Below are 17365 nucleotides of genomic sequence, written 5' to 3'. Positions count from 1 at the left end.
ATAATTACTTTATATTATGTTCATAACTACCACGGCTAGCACCATCACCCTACATCTTTGGGCATCTGCCAGGACCCAACACCCTGGTGGGGGCCTACTGCTGATTCGTGCCCTGGGTCCTTTAAGAAAAAAATGACTCAGTGCCTGGGAGGCCTCTCATCTCAGCCTTTTAATTGGACTCAGCTGGTGTTTTAGGTGGCACTCCATAAACACATTAAGGAGATGATGATGATGATTTATTGGGCCCTGAACACAGGACAGGTAACTTGGAGTTTCCAGGGTGTGAGCTTTGCCATCTACCACCCAAAGTAGAAGGAAAGGCGAGAGGTCCCAGTGGAAGAAGGCAGAAGGTGCAATCTGAGGCACTGCAAAAGCACTACAGGCCTCAGGTAAGAGTGTCACCCCTTTAAATGTCCTGCAGCTCTGCTGAGGGACTGGGGGATCCCTGGTTCTGCTCAGATATATAAATGCTAAGTTAATGGTTGGACTCGCTGGGAAGACTCTGGTTTCCTTGTTGCTTCCTATCAGGTCTAGGTTTTCTTCTGTTAGGCTTGTTCTCTATATCTGGTACCTACAACTGAACGAGTCCAGTTGAAGGTAATATCATCCCAGTCTTGCTACTTCGCATCATGAAGGCTCCTGGCTTGAGAGTCAGGATGTTGCCCGAAACTAACAGCTGAAAACATGAAGAGAAAGTGACTTGGTCACCCAGGAAGTAGATGTTTGAACCTCGGTCACTACATCACCCCTGCTTTCATCAGCCACATTTCTGAACATCACCACATGTACACTGAAGGGTTTTGTTTGACTGTCAATAGGTAGCAAGTGCTGGTGTTGGTTAGGCTTTCCCATGGTATTGACTTGAGGCTGAAGAAGTGTTTTGTGGGAAAGAGGCTGTCATGGGCTTAACTCTCTGCAAGTGATCATGGCTAATTAAACCATCTATGTCCTTTTAAACTGGGGAGGGGGTATCATATTTGTTCCTTATTATGTTATGTATTTTGTGTTTTTATGTTGTAAATTGCTCTATGAACCTCAGGTGAAGGGCGGTAAAGAAATTTAATAAATAATAATAATAACAACAACACATGCCCACTGCATACCCCATGCTGGTTCTGTATTCGTTCCTGTAAAGACTTGGAGATCTGTTGCCAGTCAGAGTGGACAACACAAAGCTACATGGACAATTGGTGCCTTGCACCAAATCAGATTTCTATCAGATATAGAATAAAGGTGTGCGAAGTAAGTAAATATATGTTTTTGACAATTTTTGTGTGCATTTTGGCCGCTAATTTCAGCTTTTTCTCTCTAGTACAGAATCCAGATTCTTGTTTTTAAGTGTAATACACACATCCTTTGTAATAAGCATTAAATCATTGGGTCAGCCCCACTGCTTAATGCAGTTTTGTGTTCCTCACTAATGGCTAAGACTGCTAGCAATTTCGGTGGACGCAGTGTGCTTTATTCCACTGACGACTCAGCCTCATTTCCGGTCTGTGCTCAGTCCTTTGCAGTTTTTCTCATGTCTTCAGAGTAAATTTGATAGGCACAGGAAGTGTCATTAGGTATTGAACCGAGAGTCAACAAAAAGGAACTCTTCTTCTAAGAATCATCACTACCCCCCCCTCCCGATTTTATACCATATGAACTAACGCTGGTGGAAAAGATGTTTGCTTGTTTCCTTCTCTGCTAGCCTTCTCATGCTGCATTGCAGAAATAACAGCACATACACACACACGTTTTTTCTCAACAGGAAAAAAAATGAATTGCACACATTGGCAGCGTAATTATTGATGTCTTCATCCATTCACTGCCTACCAGAACATTAAGAATTGCCCCCATCACTAAAAGTCACATTTTGCATGGCTACTAGTTTAGTGTATTTATGGTGCATGAGTCACTGAGCTTTCTCCTGATTGGCTGAAAATTAAACACCCCTGGGACTGTCAGTCAGTTACAGCCATTCTCAGCTTCATTCACAGATTTATTTCGCTTGCACACAGGGAAATTCATTCAGAAAACTTCATTCATAAAAACTGCAACATTCTCTTTCTTTTAATCTTCCATACAAATAAGCTACCATGACCTGGCTACTGAGGAAAACCTACGGATGACTTGAAAGGCTGCTGGAGATGCTTCACTGTAATATTTCCACTGACTGATGATGAATCTGAAGTCCAATTGTGCCGGATCATAAATCTACGAGGAGTATTTTGCTTATTGTGGTGCTAAAGGATCTTTCAAGAATTGCCAGGGTTTTACTGAGAGAAACTGAGTTTCATCTGCAGAATTATTTAACATGGGATCTTCTTACCTACATTTCTGTGAATTAAGAATTTTTAAAATTGCATTTTTCCCCCCGACAGAGAAATTCAGCATTAATATGCTAATGAAAAATCTCCTTTCAATGCTGCTGTTCTAGGAAAGGTAGAAATTTAAACTCTCTTGTGCTGTTTTGGTATGAAATAGTGTTTTCCTTTCTCATTTTGAATATATTTAGATATTTAGATTAATTGCAGCCAGGGTTTGACTATTGCTAAAATGGGGCTATGGTAGTGAGAGGTCAAAGCAGAGCTTGCTTGCAGAGCTCTTCAGAGTAAACGGTTGTAGCTTTCTCTGGTTTACCTGCGTGCATGCATGTGTGTGTGTGTGTAAATTTAATTCAGATTTAATTCCAAATAGCCAGATGTCCAGACAGAGCGAGGCTCATCTTATTAAAAGGAAGAAGTCACCTGGGAACCTGACGAGGACACCAGTGACAACCAAATCTGCTCTTTTCTTCTTTCTTTTCAAAATAGTTCTGGTTTGCCTAATTCCATATTTCTTTCTCTTATTTATAAAAAGGCGGCCGATTTAGAGAAGGGTGGGGTAGGGAAAGAGAACCCAGTTGCAGAACTTTGAAGGCTATGAGAGAACGCATTCCACACAGCCTCGGCGGACACGTACTATATGTAGGACTGTTGAGAGACCTAGGAATGCTTCACAGGGCTAAGTACAGTCGTTTTAAAAATGAATCCCTCACCTCACTGGAGGAAGATGTGCAGAGCCGTCCTTTGCACCTTAAAGGCTCTTCGTCTTCTCATTCCTCAACGCCTAACATGCCCATTGAAGATGTCACCATAGGGACACCGGACAGCTCTCTCGCTCTGTGCACCTTGATCCCTCGGATGGCTAATATCAAGCTGGCCAACCCTTCCACCTTACCAAGCTTCAAGAACTTCTGCCTACGGACTAAGGAGGTACCAAGAATTAAGCTCACAGAATGCCAAACTGTCCCGAGCAGCCCAACCTTGCCAGAAATCAATTTAACCAGCTGCCTGACTGCTTCTTATTCCCGGGGAAACCCAGACAGGCCAACAAAGGCCAAAACAAATATCCAAGAGGACAGTTTCTTGTCTGGCTCTGAGGAATCGGCTTGCATATCTAAACAGGAAAAAGACTTTAGGCAGAGGGGTGAATCCAGTTTGGAGACTGGGATCTCATACGCCGTCCAAGTAAGTTGCTTCTTAAAATGTCTCTCTTTTTCCTAGTTTTTGACATGGTAGATTACCTGCTATTAAGAATTTAAAAGCAAGACCAACTTGGGAATTATGTGGGGTGCTAAAAAGCGTTGAAAGCACTATAGTTAAAACGATCCCAATCCTTGCAGCTGTTGTGCAAAACAAAACAAAATTCCAATATTATTATCCTCATGCTGCAGATGTGAAGACGGAGGCTCACTGTGTAGCTTCTTTAAGACCCTTTTGTGATGTGAGTTGGTGATACTTAATTTCAGGATTTCCTGGTTTATGGCTCACTTGCTAGCTTTTATCCTGTGCCAGTACATAACCCACCTCCTCTTAAAGGTCTGGGTTGGATTGCAACAGAAAATCTAGGCAGAGAACCATGCAACACTGAAGACATTTTCTCTCTCATACGGTGGTAAAAGAAATTCAGATCTCCCCTTTGGGCTGTGTGTATTCACATGTAGGGAAGCAGACTGGAGTTATTTTTAAACCAGGTATGCATATGTCTCAGCTGCGTACACACTACACAGCATGTGCAAAGCACATTGTCTTTCAGATAAGTCTGGGGGGCGGTGGTTTCTTAAGGGCTGTTGGGAATTACAAATCTGTGCATGGTAAAAAACAACAACAGAGCCCAGATTTCGTTGAGGGGAGGAAAGAATGTGCTTTAAAGGTATAGTGTGAACATTTTATGTATGTTTTATATTTGAGATGTGCGTGGAAATGTGACAAACGGCGTGTCATGTGAGAAAACAGTCTCAAGATGCATGACGACTTAAGCCATGAGCTAGTACACTGAGGTAGCTGTTTTAAAGGCATAGTACAAGGTGTTCCTGGTGCAAATTAGATCAGGCTATCATCTGACTTGATCTCTTTTCTGCATAGAATAAGTTTGTGGATAGGGATGTGGAGCCGCTTGGAGGAGTGCTAGTGCAGAGGGCATGTTACCCGAGGAAATCCCAAAATCTACAACACTACAACTACTGGTCACTCAGCCATAGCTAAAAGGGTTTCCTGGGAAGAGGGGCATAAGCAGGGATGGGGAGCTTGTTTTGGACTACAATTCCCATCATCCCTGACCATCGGCCATGCTGCCTAAGGCTAATGGGAGATAGGGCCACAGTTTCCTTATACCCAGCATAAGGGAGGAAGGAAGAAGATTGCAGTGGGGGTCGTATGTTGTTCGAAAATGACTCATGAGCCCAGGACTTCTCAAACATTTTGAAGTGGAACTAAGCTGTAAATTGACTTTACTGGACCCACTTGTAAACTATCCCTACCTTGCGAGCCCTACTGTCCCCCTTTATAACACTAAACAGGAATATCATGTAAAATGCTTGGTGCTGAGAAAGTTTCTATTTAATTTTCAATTTTAATAGGGAACGCAGCATGTTCCCCTCTTTGGATGTTTCTAATCCACATTTTTCTTTATCGTTTTTGTGGGGGCAGGGGGCAAATAACATGGGTATTAGGCAACTAGGTTTTACTCTGAGTAGGCCCATTGAAAGTAGACATGCCTACTTTGAGTATGAGTAAGACGGATTAGAACCCTATCTATTTAAATAAAATTTAAGGATGGTATTATACATGAAACGAAGGAGGGAGTAAGAGGGTCGCTTCCTTCTGAAAGAAAAATGGCATTGAGGAAATAAGGAGGCAATATCCTGATTGTGCAGCCTGCTTAGGAGCAGATCGGGACCCACAGCTTAAGAATCACTGTGTTTCTCAGACTGCCAGAGAACTGGCATGTCCAACATTTTATCATTAACCCAGAAGATGAAGCCCTCAGCTCAGATCTCCCAGTATCCTGCCTAGAATAAATGAAAATTACAAAACAAAGCATATGCCCCAAAGCAACTGTCCCACTTGTGCTCGCTTGTATGGTCAAAGATGTACAAGCTTCCATTTTTATTTTTTTCAAGTCACTTCAGGGCAAATACCTAAAGATCAAATGATTTGGATTGTCATCCCTGTGTTTACCATGCAGTTGGGTTACATTCCATCTTTCTGTATAAAATGCACTCGGGACAGCTTGGGCACGTTATGCAGTTGGTGGCTGCACAGCTTGCGACGCGCTGAGCAAAATGTTGATGTGTGATGTCCTTCCATGTGCTCTGCAAACCCTTATGTTCTTGCAGACCCCAGCTAGCGAGAAAAAACAGGCATATTCACGAGCATAGGGAGCTTGCCTTACTGAGTTGGATCACTGGTTCATTGAGCTGAGTAGTACTGTTTGCACGTAATGCCAGTGGCTGTTTAGAATTCCAGACAGGAGTCTTTCCCCAGCCCAACCTGGGGGTGTCAGGGATTGAACTGGCGACCTTCTGCATCCAATACAGAAGTTTCCACCCAAGGTACAGCCTTTCCCTTTTTGCTCCTAGTGGGCCCCCTTAGAATCATAGAGTTGGAAGCGATTCCAAGGCTCAGCTGGTTCATTCCCTGCAGGTCAGTAATGAACACCCACATACCATATTCCTGCATTGCAGGGGGTTCGTAGATGATCCTCAGGGTCCCTTAAAACTCTGTGATTCTATGTGGTCATCAGTCTAGCAGGAAGTTTGGGCTGACGAGGAAGGATGCCTGCACGGTGTTCCCAAGCAGCATCAACCTCATTGCAAGCCTTTTTGTTGTCGAGAAGATGCTATTTTGTCTCCTCTTCACCCTCTGTGATTGGCACAAAAACCACTGAATGCTATTGGGACTATCACACATTTGAACATGTTTTCACTTTAGTTCTTAGTCCCCTTTTCATTCTTCTTTATTTTATTTGTAGCAGAGCAAGATTCAGGTCTGGATTTGGATTTTCGAGGTCTGGCTTTAGATCTCTCTGTTGAGCTCAGACTTTTTTGGGGCAGCCCTGGTCCTGTCAGTCTTTCACAGTGCAATCCTATACACGTCTACTCAGAAGTGAATACCCCTGAATTCAGTGGGGCATACTTGCAAGTAAATGGGTACAGGACTGCAGCTTTGAAGATTCAATTTCTTCGTCATTTTGTGAAGCAGGAATAGTCTCGAAACAGCTTTTAGGGGAAAAGATTGTAGTGCAGTATAGGCACCTGGAGCTGTTTTGGCTTCAGAATACAAATCAGGTTAAGACAACAAGATATGCCACTGGGCCGAATTCTGCTGACTAGCCTACAGAGGTTTGCATTTTCTGCTTTGTGTACTTTAGCAATGGCCCCATTCACCACTGAAATGTGGCCCCTGAAAGGTTGCCCAGTAAGGAATGTGGCCCTCAGGCCGAAGAATGCTTGCCACATCTGCAGTAAGGGGTTCACTATGAGTAAACACCCTCCAAAACCTGGAGATGGCACCTGCCATTGTAAAGTGCGTATCAGACAGAAGGAAACTGCACATATTTCAGAAAGGTGTTTGCAGAGCCAAGCAGTCCTCCTAAGGAGTAAAAATGCACGTCACTGGGATTTTTCTTTGAAGGATACACAGTGCCCAGAATAGTTAATCCTGACCTAGCAATAGGTTCTTCCCCTGATGGGGGATAGTTAGATCCTGAGCAAAGCCTGCCCATCTGACTTAAAGAAAAAAATCAGACTGGAAAATGGATTCCACGCAACATGCTGGCCCCAATCCAGAGATCTTCATGGATTGCCATCCGCTGCATGCCTTCCGTGATGGGGGAAGAGCTCCCTTGCAGAACAGCTGGCCCCAACTGTCAGCTTTGATAGCACTGAGCACCTGTTATAGCAGGAAGGGGATGCTAGGCATGAATTCCCGGCCCCTAAACAGGTGTTTGCTGCTGGTCAGAGCTGACAGTGTTATCTGTCTGTTTGACAAGTGTGGATAGGGTACACAAAAGCATATTGGGTGCATCAACATTGTGTGCATGTGAGCACCCATTCAGGTGGGCAACCTGCTGAAGCTCCATTTCTGAATGAATATTTCCTCTCCTGGATTGACCTCCTAGCTTGATCAGGGTGCCCAACTTCCATTGTGGTTGCAGAAGTACCATAAATGGGAAAGGTGATACCAAGAGGTTTGGAGATAATATTTCCCGGTTTATAGTTTGGCTATAGTAAAGGTAAAGGGACCTCTGACCATTAGGTCCAGTCGTAGCCAACTTTGGGGTTGCAGCGCTCATCTCGCTTTATTGGCCGAGGGAGCCGACGTGGCCAGCATGACTAAGCCGCTTCTGGCGAACCAGAGCAGCACACGGAAACGCCGTTTACCTTCCCGCCGGAGCGGTACCTATTTATCTACTTGCACTGGCGTGCTTTCGAACTGCTAGGTTGGCAGGAGCAGGGACCGAGCAAAGGGAGCTCACCCCGTCACGGGGATTCGAACCGCTGACCTTCTGATCAGCAAGTCCTAGGCTCTGTGGTTTAACCCACAGCGCCACCCACGTCCCTAGTTTGGCTATAACTTAAGGCAATAGCATCATAGTGAATTCTGTTAGCCTATTCTGCTTTTGAGGCAGATTTTCTGCATTTACGTGTTCGTGTGTGTGTTATGGAGGAAGAGAGAGGAAACGTACAAAACTAAATATATTTTTCCTTTGAAGTGAGTGCACCCCAAGAAGAAGATCGAGGGTCTGTTGATGGGATAGAAAGTGATGCCTTAATATGTTCGTTCTCCGTCTCTCATATCAGAGGTTAATTTTGAGGCAGCACTCTGCTCTGGGAGCATAATAATGCTTAGAATTTAATGCTGCAGAAAACCAACTTAAATAGAACTGATTAGAAAGTTGTGGTCGCATCTGGGGATAATTAAACTAATGAAGGTGAAAAAAGCAGGAGGATCAGGCAAGGCAAAGTGCCAGGTGCTTGGTGATCAAATGCGTCAAGGAATCGTTAGGGATTTCGCAGACAGAAATCAATGTTTCCCTGGGAGAGGCATGAATTATGTGAGAAAAAAGTAATATATTTATTGTCACTTTCATAATTATTAGATGTCATTCTAGTATTTTCCTTCTTTTTTTTGGTATTTCTCCCCCCTCCCCAATGCTCTTTTGTATTTTGGGGTAATAAAACTATACATAAAAGAACTTCGAACACATTCTTCCCATACAGTGGTACCTCGCAAGACGAATGTCTCGCAAGATGAAAAACTCGCAGACGAAAGAGTTTTTCATTTTTTGAGTTGCTTCGCAAGACGAATTTCCCTATGGGCTTGCTTTGCAAGACGAAAACGTCTTGCGCCTTTTTTAAAAAACTGTCAATGCATTCCTATGGGAAACCGTCAATGCACAGCGGTGCTTCGCAAGATGAAAAAATTCACAAGACAAAAAAACTCGCAGAACGAATTAATTTTGTCTTGCGAGGCACCACTGTATATTATTGCAGTAATATTTAAAACAACTCTGCATAGTGCTGAGGAATTGCTGTATGCGGGAGGGATGGAGCACATGCTTTGCACAGACAAATGTCTGCTTGGACCTGACCACGCACCTCCTTGTCCACGTCCTCAGCCAAAACTCATGCAACAAAAGTGGGCAAGCCAGTCCTCCAGAAAACCTTGCCAGATTCAAGTGCAGCAATAGCGGAGCCCGAGTCTCTCACAATGCCTCACAAACACATCACCGTGGGCTTCAGAGAGCACGTAACAAGACACCAGGCCATCTCAAAAAGCACCCGCTGGATAATACGCAGAGGATGCAATGGAGATTGAGAAGGAATTATCGTAGATAGGAACACAGAAAGCTGCCGTACACTGAATCAGACCATTTGGTGGTGGAATTCCCCATCAAATAATTGCACCTGTTAGGCCAGCTGGTCTTATTTGCATACCCTGTTTTCTTCTCTCTCCGTTCCTGGCAGAGCAAAGCCTTTGCTGCACCAGTGGTTTCTTGAGAACCACATTTTCCACTCCCCACCTCTGCCTTGCTTGCCCCACCTCCTGCCTACACTCGCTTTCAACTCTTTCCCAATATGGATTCTGGCAGAATATTCAAGCTGGTTTTTTGAAAAATGCATCAAATTGCAGCTGATTAACAATAAGAAGCTGTCTTCTACTCAAGTCAGCCTGTTGGTCCATCTAGCTCAGTACGGCCTACACTGACTGGCAGCAGTTCTCCAGTGTTTTAGTCATGGGATCTCTCCCAGGCCTAGGATTGAACCTGGGATCTTCTGTGCACAAAGAAGGAACTCTACTGCGGAACTATGGCCCTTCCCCATATTAAATTACGGGCATTTGAATTTAAAAGTTCTGCAGGGAGCAGCGACAGCCCTGCATTTAGGCAGAGTGAGGTGTCAGCCTCAGATGGTATGCGGGGTGGGAAAGAGCTGCCACCCATCTTATCCTCCACAATAATAATAATAGTTACAGGTAGGTAGCCGTGTTGGTCTGCCGTAGTTGAAACAAAATAAAAAAATCCTTCCAGTAGCACCTTAGAGACCAACTAAGTTTGTTATTGGTATGAGCTTTTGTGTGTATCTGAAGAAGTGTGCATGCATATGAAAGCTCATAGCAGTAACAAACTTAGTTGGTCTCTAAGGTGCTACTGGAAGGAATAATAATAATTTTATTATTTATACCCTGCCCATCTGGCTGGGTTTTCCCAGCCGCTTTGGGCGGCTCCCAACAGAATATTAAAAACACAATAAAACATCAGACATTAAAAACTTCCTTAAACAACTTAGCCTGGGTAAATGCATAGAATCATAAAGACAGAAGGGACCCTGAGGATCATCTAGTCCAGCCCCCTGCAATGCAGGAATATGCCGCTGTCCCATATGGGGATCGAACCTGTGACCTTGGTGTTACCAGCACCATGCTTTAACCAGCTGAGCTATCAGCCCGAGGGTCACATCCCCATATGGACAACCTTCCATATGCTCATGATGGGCAGGGCCAGAGGCAAAAGTGAAGGGAACAATGAGTTTGAATTTCACCTTTGGGTAGAGTAGGTTTGTTTCTACACACACTCATGTATCCTCTCTGTCCTTCATCCAGGCCAACAAGAAGCATGATCAGAGTGCAAGCACATTTTCTAGCTAGGCATAAACACCTAAAGGGGGTTCAAAGCAGCATTGGAGAGGGAGGTGTCGATTTCTCTGGGTTTAGGTTCTGCCTAAGATCAGAACTGCTCACTTGGGAAGGCTACATACACAGCCTGGAGGTCAGGGCTCTTGTAATCTTAACAATTGGGCAGAAGAAGGAATTTTGGCACCTGTGTCCCTGTAGAGGTGAGAAGAGTCTCTAAAGTCTTTTAAATAATTGTTTTGCAGATGGATGAGTGTATGTGCAAAACAAGGCACTTTCCAAAATTAGAGTATGTAGGCTTATGCTGAAATATTTTTGTCTCTGCTCCGCCATTAGATTCAATATGGGGAGGGGAATCGCACCCAAAATGCCAGGGAGACTTGGGGTGCTTTTCGGGTGACCTATCTCTTGAGCATCCTGTTTTGTTTGCAAGGGAGATTAGCTGATGTTGGCTATTTAATAAGCATCCATGATGATGGTTTGTGGGGACATGAGATGTCATTGGGTAAAAGCAAGTGTTATAATACACTGTCCAATGCATTCTCCTGTCACTTTCCTTATCACAAAAAGTCTGATATGGGGGTGGGGAGAATGATGGCCAAGGTTTGCCAATCAATTATAATTCCACAACCTGAATTTGCTGGAATGTGATTCAAAATAATGACAGTCCAGAAGCACTTACAGCTCTTCCCCTCCAATCTGACACTGACAGCCCTGGTGATACTCGTCCAATTGTGTATTTTCATTAAGCTCATTCAGTTCCACGGGAACAGAGGTGAGGAATCTCAGTCAGTCAGGGGTCAGCAAACTTTTTCAGCAGGGGGCCGGTCCACTTTCCCTCAGAACTTGTGGGGAGCCAGACTATATTTTGGGGGGAAAGAACTAATTCCTGTGCCCCACAAATAACTCAGAGATGCATTTAAAATAAAAGGACGCATTCTACTCATGTAAAAACACGCTGATTCCCGGACCATCCACTGGCCGGATTGAGAAGGCAATTGGGCCGGATCCAAGCCCCAGGCCTTAGTTTGCTTAGTAGTGCAGTTTCTGGGATCTCTCATGGTTCAGCTTTCAAAGGCAGGTTTCACCCATCACTGCTTGAACCTGCTATGAAATGATGTAACACATAATAATTCCTAGGATTTGGAAGAAAGGCCCGATGGCATAATTAGTAGAAGACTGGTATAAATTCCAGTTTTCTTGAAAAATGCAAATTAAAAATCACATGCCCCTGGTTTCTATCCCTGGTAAATTGCTGTCCCGGTAGTGCCTTGCTTTGGCCTTTTGTGAATATGGTACCTTCTTAAATTTCCACTGGTGTGATTTGCCAGTGTCTTGGAACATTTGCCAGGGCAGCAAGAAGGCTACTGATGTGCTCATCTGGGAGCCTGTGAGTCCGCTTCTATCGTCATGTCTTGTGTGAACCATGGTATTTTCATTCCTAAGGGTCTGCTGATCTCCCCTGGAGCTCTAGAAATTAAATCTCATTGTGTGGTGGCTTGTGGGCTTGTGTCTCTTAACATGCATACATGAATGAATGTTTAAGCCTGTGCATGTTTAAAGAACTTACTTTCCCCCCAAAGAATCCTAGGAACTGCTGTTTACCCCACACAGAGTTATGATTCCCAGCACTTTTAACAAATTATAGTTTCCAGGATTCTTGGGGGGGGGGGGCACACATTATGTGCTTTAAATGTGTGTTTAGTGTACCCTAGCATGTCACATTTCGCTGGAGAGGCACAATTTTGAACAGATTGCAGGACAAAATCATGTCCCCCACCCCTGAACAATATGTTTAACCTAAGAAACAAAGGCTCTCCTGGCTTTTAAAACCGGGGAGGGCAGAGCAAATCTTATGTGGCATTCAGCAGAAGAAGAACCTTCCGCAATGTATCGTATGGGGCAGTGCAGAGTTGGGTGGTACATAAGAAGTTGTCTTATTCAAGGTCAGTTTGTGTTATGTCTACTCTGACTGGTCTCCAGAAACAAAGGCAAAGGTATCTCCCATCACCTGCTCTCTGAGCCTTTGAGCAGATGGTTCCAAGCGTTGAACATGGGCCTGAGAATGAAAGGAACAGGGTTAACAATTGCGTCGAGACTGCAAAATGTTGGAGTGTATGCTCTTCTTGGAGACAAATGCCCTATTGCAGGGATGGGGAAGCTGCGAGCCTCCAGATGTGCTCTTTAGTCCCAGCCAAAATAGCCAACTGCCAGGGATGATGGGAGCTGCTGTGCAGTAACATCTGGAGGGCCGCCATCTCCCCATTCTTGCTTTGTCACATGCTATCACTTTTAAGGGGTAGAAGAAAATAAACTGACACCACCACACACACACACACACCTCATGTACCCAGGTTCATGCTGCTTCCATTTAATCTGAACAATTTGTGTGTGGACATCAGTAATGCAAATGTGGCATTGCTCCTAAGACATTGCCCCCCTCACTTTCATTGGTATCTTACCTTGGCTCAAGACAGAATGCATAAGGGTCCCCTCAGGGCGCTGTCTGGACCAGACATAATCCTGCATAGCTTCAGTGTGGTTGCTATATTTTTGCCTTTCTATCCACCCAAGATTCCCATGAGGAGGAAATGAACTCCAAGTGACTCAGTGTTTCTCAAACTCATCTATGATTCAGGAGCTGGGGGAATATATTTTTAGCTTCTCCCTCTCTTTTAGATCCATTGCATCGGGTGCAAACATTTAATTATAATATCCAAATGTGTGTGTGTGTGTCAGTATACTGGAGAGCACAGGTGTCTGCCTGAAGACCCTTGCAGTTCCAAGCCTTACCAAAAAGATGGACAAAGAGAGAGTGGGCTGCAGCTGTTCCATCTGCTTTCTTTGTAATTACTCCTGATGAGTTGTGGTTTGGCATCCCGTGGGTGACTGACCTGGCAAAGAAGCCTGCCAGATGCGCTTGCTCTTTGGCATTCGTTACTGAGTCCCTTACTGAATGGCAAAGTGGCCTGTTCACTGAGGAAATAGATCAGTTAAGCATCGTAGGAGGACATGGAATTTCACATCATGCCTGGCTCCAGGAAGTAGCATGATACAGTAGACGCCAGGGCTTTGAAGCTACCAGGGATCTACTGAGGAGGTCAGCTGGATCTAGACCAGCCTTTCTCAACCTGTGGGTCCCCAGATGTTGTTGAACTACAACTCCCATCACCCCTAGCTAGCAAGGCCAGAGCTCAGGGATGATGGGAGTTGTAGTCCAACAACATCTGGGGACCCACAGGTTGAGGGCAGTTGATCTAGACAGAAACAAAGGTATTTGGCAGGGGTCAGCAATGTGCTGGCTGTTCCAGGGTCTCCAATGATGTATCCAAAATGTAGATATTTCCTCAAAAAATCACAGTGCACAAGAATACTGTTTGCTGTTCCCGCTCAGTTCCTGTTTGCACTGGCTCATCTTACCAGTGCGTTAGAAAAGCTTGCTGGATCAGGCCAAAGGCCCATCTATTGCAGCAGCCTGTTCACACATAACAGCTTTTTTAAACCTAAAGAAAAAAAGAGGGATGCAAACCCTCAATTCTTTCTCAAACCTAAAGACGTACAGTGGTACCTCAGTTTAAGAACAGCCCTGTTTACGAACTATTCGGTATAAGAACTCCGCAAAACCAGAAGTAGTGTTCCATTTAGTGAACTTTACCTTGGTCTACAAATGGAAGGTGAATGGTGGAAGGGCACCGGTGGCGGGAGGCCTCATTAGGGAAAACACGCCTCGGTTTAAGAACAGTTTTGGTTTAAGAACAGACTTCTGGAACAGATTAAGTTCGTAAACCGAGGTACCACTGTACACCCTTTCTTATCTGCAGTTTTCCAAACTTAAATACAACACGATGGCAAACAGAGCATTTTTAAACCTCTCCTACATTGAACAACGGAGGGACGCGGGTGGCGCTGTGGGTTAAACCACAGAGCATAGGACTTGCCGATCAGAAGGTTGGCGGTTCGAATCCCTGCGACGGGGTGAGCTCCCATTGCTCGGTCCCCGCTCCTGCCAACCTAGCAGTTCGAAAGCATGTCAAAGTGCAAGTAGATAAATAGGTACCGCTCTGACGGGAAGGTAAACGGCGTTTCCATGCGCTGCTGTGGTTCATCAGAAGCGGCTTAGTCATGCTGGCCACATGACCCGAAAGCTCTACACCGGCTCCCTTGGCCATTAAAGCGAGATGAGCGCCGCAACCCCAGAGTTGGTCACGACTGGACCTGATGGTCAGGGTTCCCTTTACCTTTACCTTACATTGAACATGCTCACATTTCACTGGATGTCAGGACTGGACACCCACCTTCCCCATCTGTTCTGAACAGAGGAGGTAGAAAGAGCTTCTCTCTGTGAGTGAGTACCGTGGTGGCAGATGTAGATGACTTTTTCCCCATGGATGTAGCTGCTGAAATGCCTACACCTTTTGTCCTTCTATCTCTTTTTTTCAGCTCTTAGGGCAAATCCACACCATAGATTTAAGGCATATTCAATGCATGTTTTAAACCGCATGGCCTCCCCCAAAGAAACCTGGGAGATGTAGTTTCACCCTCACAGAGCTACAGTTCCTAGCACCCTTAACAAACTACAGTTCCCAGGATTCTTCGGGGGAAGCCGTGTGCTCTAAATGTGCACTGAATGTGCTTTAAATGTGTGGCGTGGTCCCACTCATATTTTGGAGAAAGATCTTGGCATATGGCTTGGCTTGCTTGCACTAGTCATTTGTTGGGTGGGGAACTCCTCTGTGCACTCTGTTTGCATGCCATGTCTTCTCTTTGCTTTTTAATATGTCCCGCTAATGGTTTCTTGCTCAGAAACTCTCAAGATCCCCAAGCCAGCCCTGTTATCTGTGGTGAATACAGCAGAATCTCAGCACTATGGACCTCAGAGATACAGACCTAGGATGAGTCATAACTCAGTGGCAGAGTACATGTTCTGCATGCAGAAATTCACAGGCTGAATCCAAGCATGGCTGTCAGCTTTTCCCTTTTCTTGCGAGGAATCCTATTCGTCATAAGGGAATTTCCCTTCAAAAAAGGGAAACGTTGACAGCTATGAACCCAAGTTATCTGTAGCTAAAAGCAGCTGATGAAAGAGTCAAAATCAACATTACTGGGCTAGTCATACCAGTGATTTTATACATTATAAAGCAGCTTCACAAATAAAAAGGTTTGCTGAGTTACTCCAGCATAGCACAAATGGGATGCTGTTAACATATGTTTTGTGGTATATGATGAACTTCTCAATATAAGTTGCTGCTCCTACTGAAAGATCACGATAAGTTTAGAACAGCAGAATCTCTTGTTCAGGTACTTAGTAGCGTGTACTAAGATTAATAGAAATTCTATGGATTACATAGTGATCCTGGTTTTCTTCTATGGTGTCGTGATTTGATATTTTTAATTGGTCCTGTAACAATTGTAAAATTGAATGACCGTGCAAGGTTTGTTTCCCTGACATACAACTAAATTTGTATAATGGGAAGTAGCCATATCAGATTAAGTGGGTGATTATGATGATGACACATAGAACCATAGAATCATGGAATTGTAGAGTTGGAAGGGACCACAGGGGTCATCTAGTACAACCCCCTGCAATGCAGGAATATTTTTGTCTGATATTGGGCTTGAACCCACAACCCTGAGAGCCTCATGCTCTACCAACTGAACTATCCATGCAAATTACTAACCTAATATTTGATGCCTGTCACCAGACTAAGCTGGGACACGGGTGGCGCTGTGGGTTAAACCACAGAGCCTAGGACTTGCTGATCAGAAGGTCGGCAGTTCGAATCCCTGCGATGGGCTGAGCTCCCGTTGTTCAATCCCTGCTCCTGCCAACCTAGCAGTTTGAAAGCACGTCAAAGTGCAAGTAGATAAATAGGTACCACTCCAGCGGGAAGGTAAACGGTGTTTCCATGCGCTGCTCTGGTTCGCCAGAAGCGGCTTAGTCATGCTGGCCACATGACCCAGAAGCTGTATGCCGGCTCCCTTGGCCAGTAAAGTGAGATGAGCACCGCAACCCCAGAGTCGGCCATGACTGGACCTAATGGTCAGGGTTCCCTTTACCTCTATTCTTCTGACTGTGTTTGTTTTAACTGATTTCAGTATTTTATTTTTGTCCTTTGTCACTCACCTTGGGACCTTATGATGAATAAATAATGCTACTCCTAAAGCGGCTTATAGTAATGAGGTGTAAAATCTAAAAAGACCCGACATACAAGGGAAAGGGGATGAGGAGGGAAGAGAAAACAAGAAAACTCAAGCACCAGTTCTCAGATTTACAAAGGTCCTATAAGAACGGCCGAGGAGGAGACAAAAAGAGCTGGCATCTCAGCAGAGCCAATGGAGTGGCCCTGCTTCCCATTTTCCCCTGTGCTGCAACAGTCAGATGATGACTGATAGCAAAGCAAAGGTCACATAGTGTCTCTGGCATTTCCCCCAGGACCCTCAGACTTCCTCAGAGCCATTGGTGTTCGGCCCACCTTGCCTTCTTCCAAAACCAGCTCTACCCATTTTACTCAATTCCCTTCCTATTGAAAACTACAGCCATTAATAGTCCCAGGAGCAGGAGTCACCCATTGATGTTTTATTTAAAAAGCCCAGATCCTAAGAGATGCTCCTGTATTTAATGTATTATCCCTGTTCAAGCTTTTAAGTGAAAGTGGCTTTGGTGAAATGCTGATAAGATTAACTCTGCTCAGGATAATTTATGGCAAAACCCCTGGTATTGATTTCTCTTCTCTCTCTCACCCTCCCCACCCCAACCTTGCAGTTTTTGCTCAGCGTAGCTTCCCACACAGATGTGTGCAGCGTGATCTTACTCACAGTCATATGATCTCAAACTGTGACTCACCTACTCCTCCGAATCTTTGGCTTTATCAAGCATGGCGAAGCACAGCCCTGCCAGTTTGCAAGATTTCTGCTCTTAACAG

The 17365-nt window shown here is 44.6% G+C and overlaps 1 protein-coding gene across 2 annotated transcripts in view; it reads left to right on the top strand.

Annotated features, from left to right (window-relative positions):
• Window positions 1-252: 252 nt before the first annotated feature.
• SHC4 (SHC adaptor protein 4) overlaps window positions 253-17365 on the top strand; it is a 55973-nt gene continuing 38860 nt past the window's right edge. The window contains exons 1-3 of one of the 2 annotated variants that reach the window (XM_083412022.1): window positions 960-1013; window positions 1244-2427; window positions 2845-3494. In XM_083412022.1, coding sequence (XP_083268148.1) covers window positions 2907-3494 — 588 coding nt within the window. In that variant the 5' untranslated portion in view covers window positions 960-1013; window positions 1244-2427; window positions 2845-2906. Of the gene's footprint in view, window positions 390-959; window positions 1014-1243; window positions 2428-2844; window positions 3495-17365 lie in introns of those variants that run through there. The other variant, XM_083412023.1, reaches the window with a different exon arrangement.

This window comes from Podarcis tiliguerta (assembly GCF_965153285.1).
Source record: "Podarcis tiliguerta genome assembly, chromosome: 14".
NCBI classification, from domain to species: domain Eukaryota; kingdom Metazoa; phylum Chordata; class Lepidosauria; order Squamata; family Lacertidae; genus Podarcis; species Podarcis tiliguerta.
Note: the sequence above shows the minus strand (reverse complement) of the source record. Positions and strands in the feature narration are given on the sequence as shown.